The sequence below is a fragment of the Copadichromis virginalis genome, linkage group LG4 (genome assembly GCF_057382275.1).
Source record: "Copadichromis virginalis isolate Kocher_CV1m ecotype Utaka linkage group LG4, C_Virginalis_male_GT1.1, whole genome shotgun sequence".
Taxonomy (NCBI): Eukaryota; Metazoa; Chordata; class Actinopteri; order Cichliformes; family Cichlidae; genus Copadichromis; species Copadichromis virginalis.
In genome coordinates, this window is record NC_140621.1 from 36,543,275 (window position 1) to 36,568,816 (window position 25,542).

The window sequence follows — 25,542 nt, forward strand, 5'->3', positions numbered from 1 at the left end:
AGGGATGGTTATATTGTGTATCTGGAATGAATTTTAGGTCTCTACGTCCATCCCATGGGGAATGGGAGCAGTAACAAATGTGTTGCGTTTATATTTTTGTTGAGTGTAGAAAAATATTTAGTATACACATCCAGAAATGCATATACTATTATATATTGTACATATATTTATTAGTTTCAGATGTAGCCATTCTTGTATTTTGCTTGTTTACATTATTGTATTTTGCACAACTCTGTTGCTTGTGAAGCTCGCACACAAGAATTTCACTCACATGTGCTGTACCAATGTACCTGCACATGTGATGTGACAATAAAAGTGATTTGATTTGATTTGATTTTGATTTGATTATTTTGGGTGCAGTGTATTTTTTGCATACATGCAGGTATAACAGAATAGCTTTAGTGTTTGTTTGTTTGTTTGTTTTAAACCTGAGTATGAACTTATATAATAAGTAGCAAGATATTAAAAAAGCAGTTTTATTCATTAAAAAATACACTATATCGGATTCATATCGGTATCGGCCGACATCCAAATTTATAATATCGGTATCGGACATAAAGAAGTGGCATCGTCCCATCTCTACTATGAATATGTCAGTGCCATTAGGATGAAATTCTTGTGTCACCAACATTTAACGTTAGACATATAATTCTAACAGCCTCTGTAAACTAATATCCTGGCTGCTCGAGGCTGCCGTTTTCTCTGACAGTTTCAATCAAAATTAGAAATGCTGCTCTGAGACTGAGAGAACTAATAGTGCTGCCTGCTGTGCAGTTAGTTTCCAAAACACGTTATTCATGGTTACATACAGTTTCAGACTGATGTGGGCCAAAGCCTAGCATAGCCTGTAACGTTATTATGACGGACACATTTTATGAGTGAACTTGACTTTAAGCGACTTACAGGTGTCTTTGAAAAATACTTTCTTATATCCAGGTTCTTCCTTTTTGCTGCCATCCTCCTCTCCTTCTTGCAGGTCCTCACAGCCCAGGCTTGCTGCTGCTAAAACTAAACAGAGCTCCCTGAGAGGCTCAGCCAATCACATTGGCCATTTTTGTCACATGACGTAGGACCAGGGCCGTGCAGAGAGGTTTAAAGGGGCGGGTGCTCAAAGTTAAAAAGGGGCACATTGAACCAGGCTGAATAACAACAACACACATTCATCAAGAATCTAATATGGGAAGGGCAGGGCTGTGTTGATCTGAGACTGTAGACATTAAAAAGTCCACAGGAGAGATGGTAGCAGATTAAACAAGTGTCATGAGATAATAACAAAATGCAAAGATTGGTGACAGCGCTTGGAACCATAAGGACACAAAAAACTGTGAGAAATAATTTAGGCTCTGCCTGTGAATCACTCTTTGCTTCTCTTCTTCCTTCCATCCCATCATTTCATATATCACTCTCCACTTGCTGTCTATCTGAGAACAAGGCACAACTTGCTATGGCAATAAACTATAATCTAATTATCCACACCTAACAACTCCAGCACTTAATCTATAATAAAATGATGACAGAAAAATGTTATAGCCCTGCCTTTAGTAGCCTCACACAGCTCTGCTGTTTCCTCCTCATGTCCTTACCAGCCATGTCTGGACAATGTTATATCATGAGTAATAATTTAAAATAATCTATATACATAAAACACACACATGCACGCACACACAGGGACATTTTAGACCTTCTTCAGAATACTGTATATACTATGGGCATCATGGTGCTGATCCAGAATCCTTACATATTTATTACTAGAGCTACAATAATAAAGCAATGAGGAGGGGGGGAGTAATAAATATGAAATAATGTATTTATGATGATTGCATTTGTTTCACTATCCACTCTGTGCAGGGCAAAGCTTATTACATGTTTAAACTGTAGAGATACAATCATTTTACTGCTGGAAAATCCACATTTCGTCTTATTTAAAATATAAATCTAATATAATCTGCTTCTTAATGTATGTTCTTTAAAATACAGCGTGTGTTTTTTAATATATTATAATTATAATAATTATTATGTGGACATGCATATTAGATCGTTTTTTAGTGAAATATAATCCCTCCAGAAAGGCAGGAAACTTACTTTAAAACTAAATATGTTCCCTAAAACGGTGACAGAGCTACAGACCCATGACAGCCTTACACAGGTAGCCAGCAGCTGTGACCAGCACTACCTGTGCAGTTAATAAAAGGACAGGTAATGTTTGTCGCGCTGTTGCACACACAGCACGCTCGTTTGTTTCAGTTCGTCAGTCCAACGTGTACGTAATAAACCAATACTCCTGTGTGCTACACACTACAGTGTGCGCTGTACAGCTACTTACTGGTTGTGTCGCATCAGTCTGTGTCTCTGAGTTAACTTGTGTTTCTCCTACAGCTCCGGACCGCTAAAAATGCGCGTGCTCTTTGTGAGCTCGTTCCCGGCTCGTAACCAGCGCGTTCTGCCGTCGAGGGCGATCATTGGTTAAATGTGATCATGTGACTGATGCAAGCCAGATCCTTTTATTTAGCAAAACTGTGATTAATAGTTAAATATTATTGTTGAGGGGCACAGACAGGACTCCGCACGCACACACACATAAAAAATAATAATAATTTTTTTTAAAAAGTTGCCTCAGCAAAAGGGCACTTTGGGCACCCATCAGGAAAGGGGCGGGTGCTCAAGCCCCTCTAGCCCCCCCCCTCTGCACGTGCCTGCGTAGGACTCCAGTAGAGGACGTAGTTTAACTCTTTGTGCACCGCTGGGTGAATGAGACGTTGACTGATCGTTTTTTTCTTTCTATAGGGTTTGATTTTCTTTACTCGGAGAGATCAAATTATTGGTGGGAACAATTCAATAATCGCTGGACATTGGTGGGGACACATCCCTTCTGTCCATGCCAAATCTACGCCCTTGGGGGAGAGTTCCAGGTTCAGGTCTGAAGGGTCACTTCAGTGTGATCGCCTGCAGTTTCACACAGACCTTCCTTCTTTAGGCCTCAATCTTTTATTTAACATCCAGTTCGTGTATTTGGACAGTCTCTCCTAAACCCCAAACATCATTGTAAAAATAACTGTGGTTGACACGCAGTGGCTCTCATACAAAGTACTCAAATTATAAGCATTCCAAAGTAACTGGACTCCGCTGCTGTGGTTGGTGTTTAGAACCAGTGAACATGAAGCAGTCAAGACTTTAAGTTCGATTTCCTGCATCACTATGATTTATCCATAACAGTCTCCAGCTGCCCCACACAAAAAGTCATGTGACTGAAAGGAAGGTGTGGCCTGTTAGCAGCCCATAAAAACAGCTGATTCTGCACAGTCAAGCTCAGAACTTTCTTTCTCCAAGACTGCAGCAACCTCACGACTGAACCACTAAGACCTGCGGAGCGAACAGGATCAGCCGGACCTCTCTGCAGGTCTGCTTTCTCACTCTATTGCACGTACGCTAACCTATGACAACACATCATTTAAAGGGTTTTTACATCTGGATTTAAAGCGTTAAAGACAAGAACTGATGAAGCTTAAGGAGGCTAACAACTGTGTGTGTGTGCACTTGTGTGTGTGTGTGTGTGTGCGTTCGTGTGTGTGTGTGCACTTGTGTGTGTGTGTGTGTGTGTGCGTGCGTGTGTGTGTGTGTGTGTGCGTGCACTTGTGTGTGTGTGTGTGCGTGCACTTGTGTGTGTGTGTGTGTGCGTGTGTGTGTGTGTGTGCACTTGTGTGTGTGTGTGTGTGTGTGTGTGCACTTGTGTGTGTGTGTGTGTGTGTGCGTGCACTTGTGTGTGTGTGTGTGTGTGTGTGCGTGCACTTGTGTGTGTGTGTGTGTGTGCACTTGTGTGTGTGTGTGTGTGTGTGTGTGTGTGTGTGTGTGTGCGTGCACTTGTGTGTGTGTGTGTGTGTGTGTGCGTGCACTTGTGTGTGTGTGTGTGTGTGTGTGTGTGTGTGTGTGTGTGTGTGTAACTTGTCATCACCAATGATCAATCACCAGTGGTGCTAGTTTAAGTCATTGTGCAGATGTTTATAAGGTTGGAAACCTGCAGTCAGCTGAGACTGAAGAAGTCACATGATGAAATGTTTCTCCGTCCAGAAGAACAGAATCAACTTTTGAGGATTTCCTTACCTGGATGATTAAGTGTGTGTGTGCGTGCGTGTGTGTGTGTGTGCGTTCGTGTGTGTGCACTTGTGTGTGTGTGTGTGCGTGCGTGTATGTCAGGGCTCTAGACTAACTTTTTGCCATGGGCGTACCGGCACAAAAGTTAGGCGCACACAAATTTTATAATAATTTCTATAATATAATGTGTTTTTCTGGATACACTGTGCTTTTCCAGCATTCAAAGATAGATGACACCGCGTCAGAGCTGGCTATGAATTTCAGAAGGATCAGGCCTTAACAGAAAAGTTAGCAATAGTTCTTTTCCTATTACAGCTACATCCACGTCTGTCGTGCCTAGGCTGCTCACTAGGGCTGGGTATCATCACTGATTTCTATAATCCATTCGATTCTGGTTTTCAAAGTCCCGATTCGATTCAACTTAGCCTCAGACAGTCAGAAATATTATAATTCTGATCATTTATCAGCACTGACTTCATCAGAATTGTGAACATCACAGCAGATGCCTTTGTGTGAAGGTAACTGAGAATAAAACACAGAAAAACATGAAGGAGATTTTCCTGGTCTGGCTTTTTATAGCAGATAACCTTAAAAATATTCTACAATGTTCTGCATATAAAGTTTAAATTTCTTCAGTATTGAACAACAGAAAAAACAGGCTTTCTTGTCCGAGGTCATTTAAGTGAAAAAGAAAAAGACAGCAGCCACAGCGCTGTAAACAACGGTAGACTGGTGGGTAATAAGCCAATGAATAATACAGAAAACAGAGATTGGAGACGGGAACTGTTCTTGAAGTACAGAGAGAGAGCTAGCTGTGCATGGAGTGTGATTTTAATAGTCGTGGAAGCAAAACAGCAAAATTCATGACGACATTGATCAAATGTGAAGCGCAGTTTGCTTTTGGTTGGAGAGACAAAACCTGCAGCTCAGAATCAGCGCAAAAAGACGTAAACACAACGCGGACCGGACGCATCAGGATCGCTGAGCTCCGACAGCGTGTCCGTCTGCGGGCCGTCGGGTGAGAAAGCCGAGAAAGACAAAGCTGATCCTGATGCGTCGGTCTGTGTTTACGTCTTTGTGTGGAGTCCGTGTACCTGCTCTCATCTGCTGTTTGGTTGTTGTTGAAATGGTTTTGTGAGCTTTAATCTGAGAATCTGGCGTTTCTGGCAAAACACAGTTATATTTAAAAGTCGATTCAGGATTTAATGAATCAATATCCTTTATTCAAGCTACTCACCTCCCACTTCCACCTGCACTTTCAACTGGACCATGGCCAATCAGAGAGGTCCCGCCCCTGACTATCTCTGATTGGTTTAGTCCACGATAGGGGCAAAATGTGTGTCTGTTGTTGACCACAGGGAAGGTTGCAGATTTTGTTTGTTTTTTTTGCTACCCGAACAGTTGGTCGCACAGGTGCAACCAAATATTTTTTTTTAGTCGCACCACTGAAAAATTTGGTCGCATTTGCGACCAAATTGGTCGCACTCTAGAGCCCTGTATGTGTGTGTGCACTTGTGTGTGTGTGTGTGTGTGCACGTGTGTGTGTGTGTTTGGCAGTCTGATGCGGTTTCAAATAATCAAACAATCAAAGCTTTATTCGCCACATGCAGGTTGCCCTGCAGTGAAATGGGACCCCCCCCCCCCCCCGACCTTACACACACATCACAGACATCACATGGGGATACAGTCGGAGATCGGTAGCATTACAGAAAAACACTGAAATGTACACTACAATGGGAAAGTACAAGAGGAAAAAAAGAGACCTCTACTCATGCTGTGCTTCCATGGTAGGACAGCATGAGAACAGGAAACAAAAACACTCCTCTGCACAAAAAGCACATAAATGTCCACAGCACAACTTTGTGAAAGACATGACAAGCCACAGGATTGGGTGGGGGGTGAGGAGTAATCCGAAGCGAACACAGCAGCCGCCCTGCACAGCGCTACCATTCCAGCGTGGCACACAGACCCACCGCGTTCCCCCGCAGGAAACAAGCATCGAAGGCGTTTGGAAAGTGAGGGGGGATGAGTGCGTGCTTATCAGTGTAAGTGTATGTGTGTGTGTGTGCGTGTCCAGAGTTCAGCTGAGACAGTGCCCTTCGCCCTATCAGGCTAAGTAAACAGTCTGCCAGCCAACCCAGGTGGCCATGTATGGGATGGGAAGGAACAGACTAAACACAGTCGTCATGAACAAATGGACAACAACGCTGACCGGGATTCACAAACGACTGAATGACTTCATACCTGGATCAACAGAATCGAACACGTGCATTAATCACAGGAACAAATAGGAAACTAAATGGATCAAAGTAAATGAATTTGGGAGTTAATAGAAAGGCAAATAAATACAAAATCAAAGCATAAAAGCAGTTAAACTTCCTGATGAAGCTACGAGACTTTTTTCAGAGCGAACAAAGACACGCAGCTCTCGTCTCGTTTGTCCTGTAAGTGTTTGGTGCTGCAGGATTTACACACAGTTATTCTTTATGGATGTGAACCTGAGAGCTGCACGTTCATTTAGAAATGACTTTCATGTTGTGTGTTACAGCCATGGCATCCCGTTGGTGGCCCTCCTCGATGCTCTTGGCTTCACTGCTGTTTCTCTACTGGACGACCTCCTCTGCTCGGCCCCGTGACCCCGTCACAGCTGACCTCTCACCACCTTACAGGGCTCGCAGAGACCTGCCTGAAGACAGCAGAGACCAAGCTGATCAAGTTCTGAATGCTGTCAAAGATTCTCTGTCTCTGTTTAAAGACGTGATGGAAAATATTAACCCAGATAAAGTGGTAGGTGTAATCAAAAGCCTTTCAAACTTTGCTAGCCTGGCACCTGGCATCGGAGGTGTGGTCTCCTCTGTCATCAGCATGGTCCTAGTCTTCATCCCACAGGACGACCCAGTGCTGAAGGCAGTGAAGGAAGGCTTCGCTGAAGTAAACAGGAAGATGGATTCACTCTCCATCCAGATCTCTGACCTGGCAACAGACGTAGAGTGGTTCAGCTACATCAGCGTCTACTCTCAAGATGAACTCCGCATCCTCAACGCCTGGAGGAAGTTCAACGAGTTTCGAGAGAGTGGCGAGCTGATGCGAGGTGAGGACAAATGGCGACTGGCACAAATATTCACCAACTACTATGAGAACACGGGAGCTGAGACCGGTATGACCAACCTTTACCATTACCTGACAGTCACCAGCACGTCTCTGAGCGGAAACATCAACGAACTCCTGAAGAGAAAGTTTAAATGTGACACGAGTCAGATCGGAAAATACAACTTGTATTTAAGCAGCCTGCTGTGGAAGGGGATGCTAGTCAACCAGTTCTACTGGAAACTCCTGGGTTTAAACACAGCAGCCAAAGAAGCTGAACACACGCAGATGTTCAAGAAAGTCTCTGAAGCTCAGATTTCAGCTGTACAGTTCTGTCTGACCAACTATGAGCAGTTCATGAAGAACGATGTGATAGAGACCGCCAAAGCTCACACTGCTAATAACAAGCAAGCCATCGCTGTTCAGGTGAAGACGGTTCTGGACCAGAAGTACAACTGGTACAGCTGGGTGGTGGTGGTATATGACACTGATACAGACACGACATATGCATTTCACAATATGACAAAGATCCCTGTGGACAGTGTGACTGTGGCTGTGGGCTACACTCTGAAAGAAGAGCAGGACACTAAAGCAGCAGCAGTGGTAAAGGAGCTGGATTCGTGTAACCTGGAGCCATATTACTTTTACCATAACCTTTTGCCAGAAACACACTGCGATCAAATGGCACAGAATATTTTAAACTGCAACCGCAAGGTCGATGGAGTTTCTGTAGGTCAGTTTTTAAAGGTGATGCACAGCATCAAGTTTAAGTGGGACGACTTAGTGGAAGTCCCAGCAGCCATGAAGTCCTTCAGATGTTGGAGGTATGATTGGCTTCCACCTCAATACAGTGTTCGCTATGACTTACCTCACTACAGCCAAATCTGCATCCATTACTCCCGGTCACTTGCCGTCTGCAATCCTGATACGTGTCTGAACGGGGGACGGTGCAAGAGGCTGCTGGACTCCAACCAACACCTGTGCGACTGCCCCGACAGTTACCTGGGAGACAGGTGTGAACACAAGATGAACACCACTGTGCCGCCCATAGATGTAGGGTTTACTGTGCAGAGAGCTCCGCCGTCACCGCTGAACTAAATCTGGAGGATCGGTGCGCACTCATTAAAAACCACATTACTGTGAAGTTCACAGGAAACTCTGTAGCTCATGAAAAAAGCATCAGTAGAATAAAGCAAAACTGATTTTGTTCAAGAATGAAATGTGCTGACACAGCAGTCCACTGCAAACATGACAACAAACAGTCAGGACCAGCTGAGGTCCTTTCTGTGTAAGGCAGTCATGCTTTAACGATGTATTCGTTGTGTTTTCTTTGTGCTTGCCATGAAAATAATTAACTATGTGACCACAAATAAAGACACCTGGACTGTGTCTGATTCTTAAAATATCTGAAACCATGGCTGTGGTTGGGGATGGGATCCACTGTGAACTGGTGCGTTTCTCCTTCATGTTTGCGTCCGCTGAAGCTTCACGGGTCAGAGTAACGTTGTGAAGTCATTCTGGAAGCTGCAAAAAACGGCGAAAATCTTTCACTTTGACTTTCTCATCTTCGGTTTGACAGCATTTTAGTAGATAAAGTCAGATGGTTTGAACATGAATTGAGCTGGAGTTTAAGAAGGCCTCTGGGGGGTCGGGCTGACCTCCGTGTCCTAATGACAAGTGAAATAACTGAAAAAGGGGGAGGGAGGGTGAGGCAGGAAAACGAACAGCTTGTAGGGCTGGCGATGTCATCTATAGACAGAGGACACGTTAGGAGGTGCAGTCCTGCTCCTCAAATTCAAATAATTTATCTCAAACTAATGCTGTCAAATAAAAGACATCATGTCCTCTTCATGCAGCTGATAACAGTCAGTGTGAAACAGAAGCTGTGCAGGTCTACGATCAGCTGTAAGGAGGATGCCGAGGAGGAAACATGCAACGACAAACGTACAGGTAACACGGTGGCTCAGCCTTTGGACTTTTTCCTCCGTGGGTTTAGATTTGGCTACAGATATACTTAAAGTGTGATCGGCATTAAGTGCAGACATGCATGACTGTTTCATGTCGGGGGTGCTGAGCTGTGAATCTGAGGGCAGCTGGGGACAACACCGGGACAAATGAGTCGTTAGAGCTGCAAACGTGAGAGGACAGCGCAGTCCTGCAGTCCTGCAGTCCTGCAGTTCTGCTTCAGTCACTCGCAGGAAAACTGTAAAAAAAAAAGTTAAGTGTTCATTGCATTTCAGTTAATTTCTCTCACTGGGTGTGAGCGGCACAGAGTGTGTCTGTGTGACAGATGTTACTCATTAACACTGATTGAGACTGCTTTGTAACCTCCACATTAACCCTTTCACACACAGTGGTCACTACAGCTATTCAAAGGCTGTTTGCTGGTATTTGTGTGCACTTGTATTGGTGTTGATGGTATACTTGCACATAAACCAGTACATTGGACACTGATGTGTCGCTCCATACCCTGCCACCTGGTGGTTGTTAAATGTTACTGCAGATTTTTGATGTGTTTCATTGTAATTATTGTCATTTAACCCTGTCATGCATGAATTATGACAACCTCAATCAGGATTTTTTTCTTAGGTATTTTTATTTATCTTTTCAGGCCTGATCCTGATTGAGGTTGTCATAATTCATGCATGACAGGGTTAAAAACAAACTCTGCTCCAAAGCTGAATATTTTTTTAAAAGATTTTGTTAAGATCAGCAGCAGTCACCACATAAACCCGATAATATCTCACTGCAGTGAGAGCTGCAGCGCCAGCATCTGTACTGACATGAACATGGCTGTTCATTCTTTAACTAATGCAGGTGTACTTTAACATTACTTTACTGAGTCTGTCCACTCAGGTCAGGGAAACTTTGCACTTTTGCACAAAGACAAGATTCAGTTTGCTTTCAAATAAAAGTATAAAATTAATCTATGAAAAAACTCAATAAGCATACTTTCCTGTGAGAATAATCGGTGCAGTTTGCATCTTAATTGCCAGCTGGGTCAGTCGTGTCCGAACAGCTGAAACCTCTGCAGAGCTGATCAAGATCAGCACACACAGAACAGGGCAGACTTTGTGCAGCTCTCAGTAAACGAGATCAAACTTCCACTTTACATTTAACAACCATACGACCACGAGTGTCATCGGCATCCAGGGTGGAGGAACCTATATTTTGAGCAGTGTGTCATGGAGGAATCCAACAAACATCCGGACAACCCGACCAAGCGGACCGACAAAAAGAGGAAGACCTACTCACAACTGACCTGGGGTAAGTGTTTTAGAGCAGCGGTCCCCAACCCCCGGGCCTCGGACTCGTACCGGTCCGTGAGTCGTTTGGTACCGGGCCACGAGAGTTGAGGCTCAGGTGTGAAATGTATAGTTTTCAGGGTTTTTATCGGTTTTCAGCGTTATTTTGTTATCGTTTTTATCTTTTACTCGGTTTTCCTGGGTCTTTTCACATGTTTTATGAATAAATCTTCTTTTTTTTCAGTACCGGTACTGGTTTTATTTTGTTGTATTTATCCGCGACACCTTAAAGGCCGGTCCGTGAAAATATTGTCGGGCATAAACCGGTCCGTGGCGCAAAAAAGGTTGGAGACCGCTGTGTTAGAGTCCATAAACACAAAGCTGGATATCCTAGGGATGCTCCATCAGGAGATCAGAGAGTTTATCTCCAGAACGGCAACACAGAACTCAGACGTTCTGTCACAACAATAAAAGTGAATAAGTCCCCAGAAAAACTGTCCTTGACATATAAACGAGAAGCATGAGAGACAACATGGTTTTGAGCCTTAAATGTTTGTGATCATGTTTCATAGGTCTCGACGTTAATTTGTTGATGGATTTTGTGTTTGAGCATTTGATCTTGGATAGTTGTTCCTGCCTCATGTTTTGTTATGTTTTGCAAGTAGTGATGTGGAGATGACACCTCACGGAGGGTGTGGCACATTGTGCTTATTGTGTTGATGTGTGTCATTGGTTCAGATATATGGATGACACCTGGGTGAAAATCAAATCTCAGGACGTTTCACATTTCACGGATCACATTAACTCAGTGGACCGACACATCAAATTCACCAGGGAGGATATGAAAAGTGGCAGGTTAGCCTTCCCAGCTGGACTTTTGTCAAAGCTGGGAAGGCACCAAAAGAAAGCTCCAGCTGATCCAGGACAGAAGGACAACCTCTGACTAAGGGAAAACCTGTTGTGATCCCGTACATGTCAGGAGCAGTTGAGACTAGTTTTCTCTGAACACTGCGTCTCTGTGGCTTTTAAACCCCAAAACCCGCTGTGCCAAAAATTGGTCCACCCCAAGGATCGGGTCCCCCGACACAAACAGAGTAACATAGTGTACGCTGTTAAGTGCAGGAGGATTGGCAGGATTTATACATCGGGGAAACCAAACAACCTCTGGCTAAGAGGACGGCACAACACAGAAGAGCTACCTGGTCAGGCCAGGAGTCCTGTAGTTCATGGACGTTGATGTTGATGTCATTGATCTGTAGGCCGAGCAGTGTGTTGGTTCTGATTCAATCATTTATTTGTCTATCAGTGGTCACGCTGTACTTCAGTCTGTTTTATCTCCTCGTCTGTCACTTTTGGGAAGTTGGATTTTACCCCTTACCGGAATTATTTGCTTCTCTGGCTGATGTCCAGTTGGATTGAATATTTGCATTTTGAACTTTAACCTTGGTCTTCTGTGTCCTATGACTTGGCAGTCTTCCCTCTGTCTCTCATTACAAGGAGCCGGGGATCGAACCACCAAATTTCAAATAAGATCCATGAGACCGAGATCATGCGAAGCGAGGACCCAAATGCAGATGATTATAGGCAGGAAGGAGTTAACTGAAGCTGAGCTATTGATTTATTAATGCTGATTGGCAGAAAACACAGAACTAAAAACCAAAACAGAACAGAGAACTAAAACAGAAAACCTAAGCTGACAAACGCAAGGAACGGAGAACACGGAACACGGAGAACCACAAGGGTAGATTAACAGTCTGACGAAGAGCAGAGGAAACACTGACAGCTATTTACAAGATTAAGGTACTAACACCAGACACACACACACAAGGTCATACTTGCAAAACAATGGGCAAAGACACTCTACGAAACAACGAATCAAAACCACAGGCTCTTTGTTGGATGGTGGAGGCTAGGAGAGAGGGGGGCCAGGTGGCTGTCATCTGGTGGTTAAATACTGGAGGTGATAAACCAATTATCCAATCCGAGGACAGGAAGAGACTCCAGCCAACTACTCAACAGGCACGCCCAAGTGTCCATCTGCTAAGAAAGAAAAGGGGAAAACACCCACAGCCATTGTCTGGTGGGAGGAGTCACACACAAAACAAACACTGATAACATTGGATCATAACATTTCCTCCCACCCAAAAATCAAACATTTAACCCCAAATGAAATGTTTGATTCATGACCTAGAGAGGGCATCAGCCATGACATTCTCTAAGCCCTTTTTGTACCGGATTTCAATGTTGAAGTCCTGGAGGAGTAAGGACCAGCGCATAAGGCGCTGGTTGCTGTTCTGCATCCGAGTTAGGAACTGGAGAGGGTTGTGGTCAGAAAACACAACGATTGGAAGGGGACTGGACCCAAGGTACACTTCAAAGTGTTGCAAGGCTAGCAATAAGGCTAAGGCTTCCTTTTCAATCGTGCTGTAATGTAATTGGTGTTTTAGGAATTTTTTGGAAAAGAAACAGACTGGATGGTCAATGCCATGTTCATCCTCCTGCAAAAGCACTGCACCAGCCCCCAAAGCACTGACATCCACCTCAAGCTTGAACGGACGTGTGAAATCAGGGGCGGCCAGCACAGGAGGACTGCAAAGCAGAGCTTTGGCAGCTTCGAAAGCAAACTGACATGTCTCTGACCACACAAATGGTGATTTTGGACTGGCAAGACTGGTTAATGGGGCTACTACCTCGGAGAAGTTTTTGCAGAACCCACGATAATAACCTGCCATGCCTAGAAAACGACGCAGCTCCCGACGCGTCTGCGGAGCTGGGAAGTTTAATATTGCCTGCACTTTCACGGCAACAGGGAGGACTTGACCCTGTCCTACTTGTTTCCCTAGGTAGCTTACAACAGCCTTTCCGAACTCACATTTAGCCAAGTTTAGTGTCAGTGAAGCATCATGCAAGCCGTCAAATATTTCACTGAGGGTTTTGAGGTGTTCAGTCCAGGTGGATGAATAGGCCACTATATCACCCAGATACACTTCGCAGTTTATGACTCCATGTAACACAGTGTTCATCAGTCGTTGGAATGTGGCGGGAGCATTTCTTAACCCGAACGGCATGATGTGTATTGCAAAAAGTGGTCGGGTGTCACAAAGGCACTGATTGGTTAATGGGACTTGCCAGTATCCTTTTAGGAGGTCAAGTTTGGTCACAAAGTTTGCCAAGCCCACACGGCCGAACAAGTCATCCATGCGTGGGAGTGGGAAAGAGTCTGGTTTTGTAGCAGCGTTTACCTTTCGGTAGTCGTTACAGAAACGGGAGGTTTGATCGGGTTTTGGAACGAGCAGTGATGGTGAGTTCCAAGAACTATTACTGGAACGGGCAAAACCATGGTCAAGAACATACTGGACTTCTTGCTGCATTATGGCACGCTTAGTGGGATTTACTCTGTAGGCATATTGCTTTATTGGTTTGTGATCACCCACATCAATATCGTGACTTAGCACGTGCGTTTGAGTGGGTATATCACCGAAAAGATTTGGGTAATTGTTAATGAGCTCACAGGCATCAGATTTGGCAGGATCAGACTGATGTGCTAAATAGACATCCAAGTCACCCAAGATTTCTGAGTTCCTCAGATGCGCACTGGAAACAGAGCGGTGCCTATCACCCAACCCATCATTGCAGGGACTATATAAGGGTTGAGCGATGGGCACCGACACAATAGGTGACACAGCAGGTGACAAAGTACAGCGTTCACGACCAACATACTCCTTCAGCATGTTGCCTGCTAAAACTAAAACTTTGCCTGCAGGGGAGAACCAACGACAGGCAAGAAAACCAACACGCGATCACCTGACTGGAACATCCGTGCTACAGACTTTTTATCAAAATTTGCTTTCATTCTGACCTGAGCCTTTGCTAAAGCATCACGAGCAAAATTGCAGGCATTATGTAGCCTCTCTCTTAACGAACTAACATAGTCCAGAATGCTTTCTCTTGGACGATGCCTATCTGAGAGAAAGTTCTCTTTCAAAAGACGTAGCGTAGGACTGAACCCCAAAGACTCCTGGCATGTCTCCCTGACGGTAGTCAGTAGTGACAACCCCTCATCCCACTCATGGCTTGACTCAGTGCAGAATTTGCAAAGCATGTTTTTCAGAGTTTGGTGGAACCCTAAGGCACCCTGACTCTTCGGGTGATACGCGCTGGAAGTGTGATGGTTAACACCGAGCTAAGTGATGGAAGTGACGGACAAGGTAAGCGACTCATGTTGTAACTGACGTCAGACGCCTGAGATTTTGGCGGAAAATTAAAGCGAATGGTAGTTTAGAATGGAACAAAGTTCCTTTAAGCCTCAGTATTACCAAATATACTAATCAATTGTCATATCATTTGATATGGTGGACCATAACATTTTATTACTAAGACTTGAGCACACTGTGGGTATTAGAGGCACTGCCCTTGACTGGTTTAAATCATATCTCGCTGATAGATCCTTATCAGTTAACTTGGGCACCTTCTCCTCTTCCTCTGCTCCGGTCTGTTGTGGTGTGCCTCAAGGATCAGTTTTAGGCCCTATTCTCTTCTCATTGTATTTGCTCCCTCTAGGTGCAATCTTTGAAAAATACAATATCGCCTTCCACTGTTATGCCGATGACATACAGATCTATTTTGAACTTACTGACGACCTTGCTGTGTCCCTGCACTACTTTCAAGAATGCATGCAGGAGGTCAAAGAATGGTTCCTGAGTAATTCCCTCGTTTCAAACGATAAGAAGACTGAGACTGTGGTGTTCAACAGTAAAATCCCTCGTGCCTAACTCTGTGCTGCCCTGGGTTCCTTTGCTAGTTTTTCTTGTGACTATGTCAGTAACTTGGGTGTACTGCTGGATAGCTCGCTCAAACTCGATAAGCAAGTGTCTGCTGTAGTGAGATCTAGCTTCCACCAACTGCGCCTTATCTCTAAGGCTAGGCATTATGTTCTGCATGAGAACCTGGAGAAGCTTATTCATGCTTTTGTGACCTCCAGGTTGGATTATTGTAACTCTTTGTACTACGGTCTTCCCTCTTCTCTTCTTCTTACACTGCAAACAGTCCAAAATGCAGCAGCCCACCTCTTGACTGGTACCAGGAAATTTTGCCCTATTATTCCTGTTCTAGCTAGCTTGCATTGGCTGACCATAAAGTAAACTGCCACTCAACTACTTCTGACCCAACCCAGATCTCGGCTGAAGTCCCGGGGTGACCGTGCGTTTGCTCCGGCTGCCCCGGTACTGTGGATGACCCTTCCTCTCGACCTCCTCGCATCTGATGCCATTGCACTGTTCAAATCACGACTAAAAACCCACTTATTCAATCTTGCCTTTCCCTCTAGTTAATATTTCTTTTATGATTTTATATCATGCACTTTTATGCTCATTTAAATTCTTGTTTGCTCTGTACCTGTTGCTTTCCTGTGTATCAGTGACAGCTACCTGCTTGCATACTTAGTACTTGCTTTGGTCCTATTTCTATTATCCTCTTCCTATTCTCTGTCTTACTTGTTAAGCACCCTTGGTTTTTAAGTGTGCATTATAAATAAAGTTTATTATTATTATATAACTAACAACATCTGTCCTATCATCTCTAACAACCTGGAGGACAACGGGGAGAGTTTAGACGCTCTCCAAGATTACATCGACCGCTGTTTCCAAGATTTAGTCATGAAGAAAGCTCAGAGTGCATCTTCCCCGGCCAAAATTGAGACACCGTCATCGAAGAGATGTCGCCCGGCAGACTCCCCCGGCACAACATCGCCTGCCGGCAAAGACATTGCAGAACTGCTGGAGTCAATCGACAAGCGATTGTCCAGTTTCGATGCGAGGCTGTCCCTGGTGGAGATTTTACACCGGAAATTTAAATCTCTGCGAGAACCCCTGGAGTTCAGCCAGCAGCAGGTGGAAACGCTTGCCGCTGAAAATGCCACGCTACGGGAGTCGGTCAGATCTCTCACCGATAACGTGACCCAGCTAAACATAGAAAATAAAAAAATAAAAGAGTCCGTTATCGATCTACAAGCCTGTAGCATGCGAGACAACCTTGTGTTTTCTGGTATTCCAGAATCTGCCGGAGAGGACGCGGAGGCAACTGTGAAAAGCTTCATTAAAATCCACCGTAAAGAACATCGCCTTCGACAGAGTGCATCGCATGGGGGCCGTGAGGTCGCCGGCCGGGAGACCACGTCCTATTGTGGCCAAATTCAGCCACTTCTAACAAAAGGAACAGGTGAAAAGCCGCGGCAGGGAATTAAAAGGAACTGACTTCAGCGTGAACGACCAGTTCACCAAAGAGATCTTGGAACGACGCAGGGTCCTCTTCCCAATCCGACGCGGCTTCATCCAGAAGGGCTCCCGCGCTGTCATCGCTGTGGACCGGCTGTACGTGGATGGACAGCTTCACCGCGACCCCGACATCACTCCGTGGCTGTATTAGCTTCACACCAGATAAGAATCCGCTACACCCTTTCCCTATCCACTCACACTAACTTGCATTAACTTAACATTAACATCTGTTTTAACTTACCAGTATCAAATCGCATCTTAAGTGTGATATGATAACAGAATTAACACCGTCACTCTCCGTCAGTGATTTAATTGGAATGTTTCCGGGTTTTTTTTCTTCTCTCTTTTCCCCCCTCTTGTTTTTATGCTGCTCACCCCTGTCCTTGGTTTCTTTATTTATTTATTTCACTGCCTCGATCACCTGCTTCCACACTCATCCACAAACAGCATCCTTTATTTCTACACATACGCACAGCACGATCATGCGCTCAACGGCAGCGCATTTGCGTCAGTCAGACAGCGCACACAGTCGTATAGGATACACACACTTAAGCCAAGCCTACTCATATTAGTAAATATGCACACACATAGTCAGACTCAGGGAGCATCTCGCCACACATTTTTTCTCTCTCTCCTTCTCTTTATTTATGAACAAGTGACGTATTCTCTCCACCTGTCTAAGCGACGCACACAGCATACATCCCTAGTTATACACAAACATCTATGGGTACACTGAGGTTCATTACATGGAATATAAATGGAGCTGGCTCCAGAGTAAAGAGGTTAAAAATATTTAACCAACTCAAAAAACTACAGGCAGATGTTGTCCTATTACAAGAGACCCACAGACCTCTTAGAGGTTCGAATGAACTTAAAACACCTGAGTTTCCTAATGTGTTCTCAGCTTGTTATAATTCTAGACAAAGGGGAGCAGCAATTTTAATACATAAAAATATTAATTTCACAGTACTCGATACAGTTATAGATCCAGAGGGCAGATTCTTAATCATTAAACTATCTATACTTGATAAAAAGCTATGTATTGCAAGTGTATATGGTCCAAATGTTGATGATCCCTCATTCTTTCACGGTTTTTTCAGTGCACTCTCTGAACACTTAGATGGCACACTTGTTCTTGGAGGCGACCTCAACCTGGGACTAAATGAAGACATGGATAGGCTCAATACAGCGGGAACTCAGCGTAATTGGCAGTCCACAAATATAATCAAACAGTATATGAGCGACTTTGGTCTTTGCGATGCATGGCGCTCCCTTCACCCCACCAGTAAGGAATATACTTTTTTCTCACATGTCCATCACTCCTACTCTCGTCTGGATTATTTTCTGGTCAGCAGCTCACTGCTGAGCGAGATTTCAGACACTGAGATTCACCCTATAGCTGTCAGCGATCATGGTCCTGTATCTTTAACACTAATGCACAAGAATAATACTACACCAAGAAAAAACTGGAGATTCACTACACGCCTAGACTAAGAACGTAAGAGGTGAATAAACATGGAAACAACACAGAAAGGAAACTCAACAACCTCAAATAACCACCAAACAACATAAGCACAAGAAAACAAAACCAGGAAATGAGATGGAAAAGTCCATAAACACAAAACCCTGGGTCAAAGATCCAGAACCGTGACACAGACTGAGAGTACACCTGTGTTCAGGTAAACCTCTGCAGTTGTTGTATTCTGGTTTCATTTTATTAACCCCGATTCTTTTGTCCCCATGATAGAACAGAGAAAACCGACTCATAGTGTTAAAACATTTATATTTCTTTTTATTCAATCATCTTCCAGAAGACAGAGACCTCTGCACAGCCCAAATGCCAGTTGCAGGATCTCTAACATTAGAATTATAAACTCATATAGGTTTTATTTTGGTACTTTACACGTCACAGTTTCAATACAAACATTGCTTATATGGCAAAGTTTCTCTTTTCTGTCTGGCTTCCTGTATTTAATATACTTTATTAAAAAAGGTCTCAAAGACTTTAGAGTCAGACCTGTTACAGATCGTCAACTTTTCTTTATTATCAGGTGTGTTTCCAGAATCACTAAAAACTGCTGTAATCAAACCTATACTGAAAAAGGACAATCTTGACAAGACACAAATGAACAACTACAGGCCGATCTCAAATCTCCCGTTTTTAAGTAAGATCATTGAAAAAGCAGTTTCTCAACAGCTCAGTTACTTCTTAAAACAGAATAATTGCTACGATGCCTTCCAGTCAGGTTTTAGACAGAACCACAGCACTGAAACCGCTCTGACCAAAGTGTTTAATGACATATGTCTGAATACAGACAGCGGAAAAATGTCAGTCCTAGTTTTACTGGATCTCAGTGCAGCATTTGATACAGTTGACCACAACATATTACTCAAACGACTGGAGAACTGGGCAGGACTTTCAGGAACTGTACTAAACTGGTTCAAAACATACTTAGAAAACAGGAAATACTTTGTATCAATAGGTAACTTCACATCTGAGCAGACAAGTATCACATGTGGAGTTCCCCAAGGTTCCATCTTGGGACCCCTTCTGTTTAACATCTACATGCTCCCACTTTCACAGATTATAAAGAACAACAAAATAAACTATCACAGCTATGCAGATGACACACAAATATATATCACAATGTCACCAGGAGACCGAGGCCCTGTACAGGCTCTTGGTAAATGCATTGAGGAAATCAATGACTGGTTGTGCCACAATTTTCTCCAGCTAAACAAAAACAAAACTGAGGTAATAGTCTTTGGCGCCAAAGAAAAACGATTACAGGTCACCAGAGAACTTCAATCTATACATCTAAAAACCACAAACCAGGCGAGAAATTTGGGTGTAGTGATGGATGCAGACCTAAACTTAGAAAAACACATTAAGACAATAACAAAGTCAGCTTACTATCACCTCAAGAATATTTCAAGGATAAAAGATCTGATGTCTCAACAGGACCTGGAAAAACTAGTCCATGCATTCATCTTTAGTAGGCTTGATTACTGTAACAGCATCTTTACAGGTCTACCTAAAAAATCAGTCAGACAACTACAGCTCATTCAGAACTCTGCTGCTCGAGTCCTCACTAAGACCAAAAAAGTGGACCACATCAGTCCAGCTCTGAGGTCTTTACACTGGCTGCCTGTCCGTCAGAGGATAGACTTTAAAGTCCTGATGCTGGTCTATAAAGCTCTGAATGGTTTAGGACCAAAATACATCAATGACCTCCTGACCCAGTATGAACCATCCAGATCCCTCAGGTCATCTGGATCCGGTCTTTTATCAGTTCCCAGAGTCAGAACCAGACACGGAGAAGCTGCATTCAGCTTTTATGCTCCTTATATCTGGAACAAACTCCCAGAAAGCCTCAGATCAGCTGAAACACTCAGTTTATTTAAATCCAGGTTGAAGACTCACCTGTTCTCAGCTGCATTTGAATAAAGCACCAAATCCACACTTTTAAGCTTAAATTTCAAAACTTACATTTTAACTACTGATTTTATCTACTGTTCTGATTTTATCTGTTTTGATTTTATATACTGTTTTGTTTGTTTGTTTGTTTGTTTGTTAATTAGTTAGTTAGTTTATTTGCTTGTTTTAATCAATTTTAAATCATGCTTTTTATTTGTTCTTGTTTCTAATGTCTCTGTAAAGCACTTTGAATCACCTTGTTGTTGAATTGTGCTATACAAATAAACTTGCCTTGCCTTGCCTTGCCTTGGCTTGCCTTGCCTTGCCTTGCCTTGCCTTACTGTACAGCTCTACGGGTCTAGGCATACGTGGCAAATTCCCAGGAGTCCTTGCGTGTTGACGTCACAGAGCTAGGAGGAAGAAGGAAGTCTTCCTCAGAGCGAGCGGACACAGCACGATGGAAGAAAATCAGTGAGTGTTTAAAGTTTAAAGAACTTTTAATGAGACTTCTGCTTGACTGTCGACCTCCTTATGGATGTGATTAGGATAAACATGTGCCAGTGAAACTTCCTGTATGAACCCTTAAACTATTCGCACTCTTCGGCGTTTTTAGGAGGAAGAAGTCGTTGGAAAATTGGGTGGGGGAGGGTGTTCGTGGTTATGTTGTTGTGTGCGTGCAACTCAGTTTACATTCATGCTTTCTGAAATCACCCTTATCTCTATAAGACGACCATCCACCTTTGTAGAGCGCTGCAGGCCATTCCTGTTTCACTTCTTGCCGGGCGTTCCTGATCGCTGCTATGTGATTGGCTGTGAGGAAGTGTCTGTCTTAGAGGAAAGCAGAATTATTTTAATGCTTTTCCAGTTTTCTTCTGCAGGAATCTAAAGTTGTGTGATTTTTAACAGGGCACAGGTCAAGATACGGCTCCTGGAAGAGCTGAATAGACTGACTGAGGAGCAGTTTAAGAGTTTCAAGTGGCAACTGGGACTCAGGATGCGGGATATACCTGCATACCAGCGGGAGAGGGCAGACCGACATGAAACTGTGGATCTGATGATGCAGCATCGCCCCCATCAGGCCGTGGTCATTACCACTGAGATTTTTGGGGCCATCGCCAGGAACGATCTCGCTGAGCATCTGACTGAGCGTCTGGCCGATATCAACATGGGAGGTGATGAACCTGCTCTTTCCAAATGAAGCTGTAGAAATGTCCTCACTTTATTCGCACTGAGACAGCAGCAGAGCACGAGCTGAAGCAAGAAGAATGATTTCGTTATTTTTTTAAGAGAACATTTAAAAAATTACCTTTATTTGGTAAAACTTTTACTTTTTCATGACGATGGTGAGGAGTGGTGTGTGAACTTGTGAAACACGCCAGAACCAGCATGACAGAGTGATCATGTGACTCTGTGATTATTCGACTGTTTCTCTGTTTCAGATCTGAGATGACGGGTCTTCGCCTGAAGCTCCAGAAGCATCACGTTCATCAGCACGAAATACAAATCCATGTTTGTTTATTGATAAATAATCAATAAACTTGTTTTACATGATCTCTGCCTCTGAGACCCAAACTCTGTATTACAGCTCCACCATCAGCTCCACCCTTATGCAACTGGGTCATTAATTACATATGGTTATAATTACACAAAATATGTTCTAAAACCCACATTTGTCCCTGGTATACCCGACCTTTAGGACCTCCAAGTTTGTAGTCATCTTTATTATCAGTTAGAGCGCCTCTGCATCCTTTTCTTCTTCTTTGGTGCAACCCTGTAAATTTGGGCTACCCCTTTGGCCTCTCTCCTTTTCTATAATTTCCTGTGGGGGAATTATTCCAAATTATATCTTTATCCACCTTGATGTTTGTCATTGTGTGTTTTAGTTCGTTATTGTCGTCATTACGACTGTCTTTACTAAATGCTGTGTGTAATACGTGTGTGTCTCGTGTGTAGAGGCATTGTTAATGCTAGCATGAAAGTGTAGTGAGTCTGGTTCACGCTCGTCCACACTGTTTATATGTTACTTGGAGGTCTTTCTTTCATTGTCAGGTATGTCAGGTGTTTTTTTTCCATGTAAGTTTGTACTTCATGTTTAATGTAAAAATAAATGCAGCCCCTTTTCTACAGTTCCCCTGTGGGAGAGGAGCTGGAAAGTTGTTTACTTGGAGGTGTTTCCTTCTACCCTTCTGTCGGAGACAATGCAGGAACACACCGGTTACACTTACAGGTCCAGCACAGCCTCCATCTGAAGCATGAGTTGTACACAGTGATTTACCAGCGGGCGTAGGTGTGCCCATCAAACCAAATCATTCCCAAATGAATCGTTTACTAATTAATCTCAGAACCTCCACCAGGTCACCAGCTACCTGGCTAACATCAGGGGCAGGGCACACAACAGTCTGTTTGGCACGCCACTAAAAACAAAACCCTGACGGTTCACCCATGTCCTGCTTCTGGGTGTTAACGTGATCTCCTGATCAAGCTTCAGAGAAGCCTGCAGACGGTCGTCACCTACCTGAGCTCACAGTCCGGCGTTTAAGCTCAGTGAGCTCAGTAACACCTGGAGGCTGCAGCAGCCTCTGTAAGCAGGCAGAAATATTTCTTTACTCCAGGTTAATTTGGTAACACTGGAAATGAAACATGACGTCAAAAAGACTAAAAGGAAAAAACGTTCCATGTTTTAAATGGAGTAAAAGCACTGAAAGTCCATGTTATTTTACATTTTGAACTTTCGATTAAGTTTAAGAGCGTGCAGTTTGTTTGTGCCCATTTTTTTTAAATCACATAATTACATATGTACCCACTGCACGGGTAATAATGAACCACCGGCGAGGGCCACCAGAGGGCGCTGTTGGTCTGCCCAGAGAGGACTGAGGGTCTGACTGTGGCTTCTTTGGCAGACAGGATGTAATCTCAGGAAAGGAGGGGAAAGAAGACAAGCCAGGACTGGCAGGTCAGAGAGGGCGGAGCTAAAGAGAGAGAGAGAGAGAAACCTGTTTGAGTGATCGGGGCTCGCCCCTCCAAGATCAGAAGAGAAAAAAGTGAAGTAGGATGGTTGGATCTGACTTTTACTGCAGGTAAAACACAACAAACTCTCAATTTATCTGTGTGTGTGTGTGTGTGTGTGCGTGTGAGTGAGTGTGTGTGTACCCAGTTGTAGTTGAAGACATTTGCTTTGTTACATTTTTGTGTATTGTTGTGTCTGTCTAGATAAAAGCGTTTCCAGTGGACTTGTAAACCCTATGTCACGGGGTCCTGGTCCCACACCTGCATTATGGGGAATATGAGTCTGTTTTTAGATTCAGTGCGTGTGTGTGTGTGTGTGTGTGTGTGTGTATGTGTGTGTGTGTGTGTGTGTGACTGTGTGTGTGTGTGTGTGTGTGTGTGTGTGTGTATGTGTGTGTGTGTGTGTGTGTGTGTGTGTGTGTGTGTGTGTGTGTGTGTGTGTGTGTGTGTCAGTTGCTGGTATGTGTGACCGGGTGTGACACAGTGTCCTGATTTCAGACTGAGGTTTTTTTTTCGCTCTTCATTAAAAATCTGTAGAAATGACAGAACTGTAGTGAGAGTGTGTCTGAAAACCCGCCGGGCATAAGAACAGGTTTTACTGTAACTGCAAACTCTGTTGTTGGTGGTGGTTACACTTAGAAATGGGACGGTCCAAAAGTTGTCGTTCGACGCACACCTCAAACCTGGAGGTAAACATTCACAGGCCTCGGAAATATTCCCTTTTGACTGTTTTATCGCCACAAATCACAAGTGAAGAGCTAAAGACAGAAAGAGTCAAAAGGAAGAGCTCGGTACAGGAAAGAAGGGCCTTCATCACTGAAATGGAGCAAGGCCTTTTATTCTGAAAACAACCTGCTAAACACATTTTACAAAGTTGTGGTCAAAGTCCTCGACAGGCTGTAAACATGCAGAAGGTTCACCCGGGTTTGGATACGTGCTCTTGCATTCCTCACACACAGACAGAAACACAGCACATGTTTTATATCTGAATCTTATTAGACACGTTTTGTGTTATTACACAGGGACACATCTTACACGAAACATACAGAACCACATGTAACAGTGTTCTGTATGTTTAATAATGCTAAAATATTTAAATCACACATGTTCATCGTGTGTTTTGTGCGACGTCGAGAAGAACTTGAATAAGAGAAAAAAGAATTTGCTTCCACTGAAGTTTTTAGAGGCGGGTCACATGACTCCACGCCGCAGGCTGGAGTTCCTCATCAGGTAAAAACTCTGCACGTTATAATTCTGTATGCTAACAAGGTGCGAACGCATTTCGCTTTTATACAGTTTATTACATTAAGATGTTTCAGAAAACAACAGAAGCTGAACATCTGCATGAACAGATAAGAGCTCAATAATAAGATAAACCTACCACTGTAGTATGTGTTAGAGATGGACCGATCCGATATTACGTATCGGTATCGGTCCGATACTGACCTAAATTACTGGATCGGATATCGGAGAAAAATAAAAAATGTAATCCGATCCATTAAATATCACGAAAGCATCTCACAAAACTTGCAACACGCCGTAACTCACCTCAGAACGTTAGCATGTCGGAGCAGTGTGCATCACGTGATAGAGCGGCTGTGGTCTGGATAGCATGTGGAGCTTCGCTAGCAACCCGGCATTTCATCTCCGACAAAGTTATCCCGAGAGAAGTAAAGCAAGTGTGTAAGTCCATCTCTGAATGTTTGTAAAGCATTCCTGCGTTAAGCTTAACAAGCGACTGCCTCTCGCTCTCCGGCTGCTACTTCAATCATGAAACTGATCAATGATCAGCTGATCGTCTCTCTTGTTTGCTTTTGGCCCACTTTGCACCAGAAAGAGGAAACCAGCGGCTGAACAACAGCAGCACGTTTAAGCTTGATCAGCTGTTGTTAGAATGTATTTAATATTACTTTCTACTCGAGGATCTTTTTCTACAGCTGACGCTGGTAACTGTGCAGGGGCGGATCTAGCAAAGTTTAGCCAGGGGGGCCGATAGGGCATTAACAGGGAAAAGGGGGCACAAAGACATACTTTTCTTTCTTATTCTCATTTAAAATGTCCGGCTTTTAATAAATAATTATCTGACACCCAAAGTTTTAATTTGATGTAAAATGAATAGAAGTCAATTACTGTATATAGTGACTATTAAGTCTAATATATATACCCTAGTAAGCTATAGTACTTTTTCCTTTGGGAAGGTACCATCTGTGCAGTCTGCAATTTTGTTGAAGAAAGATGTTGAATCTATTTAATATTTCTTGAAAAATAATTGATTTCTGTGCATTTTTTTTCACACTGCATCAAATTAAGGTTGATTACGTCGATTAAGCATCATGAGGTGGAGCGTGAGGGGTGGTTCCCTATTTTTTATTTATTTATTTTTGTTGTTGCTGGGAGTTGGAACCCTATTAGTTAGGTTGCTTAA

At 43.5% G+C, this 25,542-nt stretch overlaps 2 protein-coding genes and 1 long non-coding RNA gene across 6 annotated transcripts in view; all 3 read left to right on the forward strand.

The window, feature by feature from the left end:
* Positions 1-3,319: 3,319 nt before the first annotated feature.
* LOC146712118 (cephalotoxin-like protein) lies at positions 3,320-8,565 on the forward strand. The gene is made up of 2 exons (XM_085455267.1): positions 3,320-3,397; positions 6,638-8,565. The coding sequence occupies exon 2, from the start codon at positions 6,640-6,642 to the stop codon at positions 8,272-8,274; it is 1,635 nt and encodes a 544-aa protein (XP_085311393.1). The 5' UTR covers positions 3,320-3,397; positions 6,638-6,639; the 3' UTR covers positions 8,275-8,565.
* An 11,072-nt stretch (positions 8,566-19,637) lies between these two features.
* Positions 19,638-22,268, forward strand: LOC146712119 (uncharacterized). The gene is made up of 3 exons (XR_014920246.1): positions 19,638-20,582; positions 21,018-21,283; positions 21,551-22,268. It is a non-coding gene; the product is annotated as an uncharacterized LOC146712119 (long non-coding RNA).
* Positions 22,269-23,110: 842 nt separating this feature from the next.
* The window catches only part of LOC146712120 (rho GTPase-activating protein 27-like), a 43,081-nt gene continuing 40,649 nt past the window's right edge, over positions 23,111-25,542 (forward strand). For all 4 annotated transcript variants that reach the window (XM_085455269.1, XM_085455270.1, XM_085455272.1 and 1 more), the window contains exon 1: positions 23,111-23,188. The gene's annotated coding sequence lies outside the window, so the exon portion shown is untranslated. The remainder of the gene's footprint in view (positions 23,189-25,542) is intronic.

What these genes read in the sequence shown, in the direction of transcription:
- LOC146712118 (XM_085455267.1), top strand. Translation starts at nt 6,640, where the DNA reads ATGGCATCCCGTTGGTGGCCCTCCTCGATGCTCTTGGCTTCACTGCTG.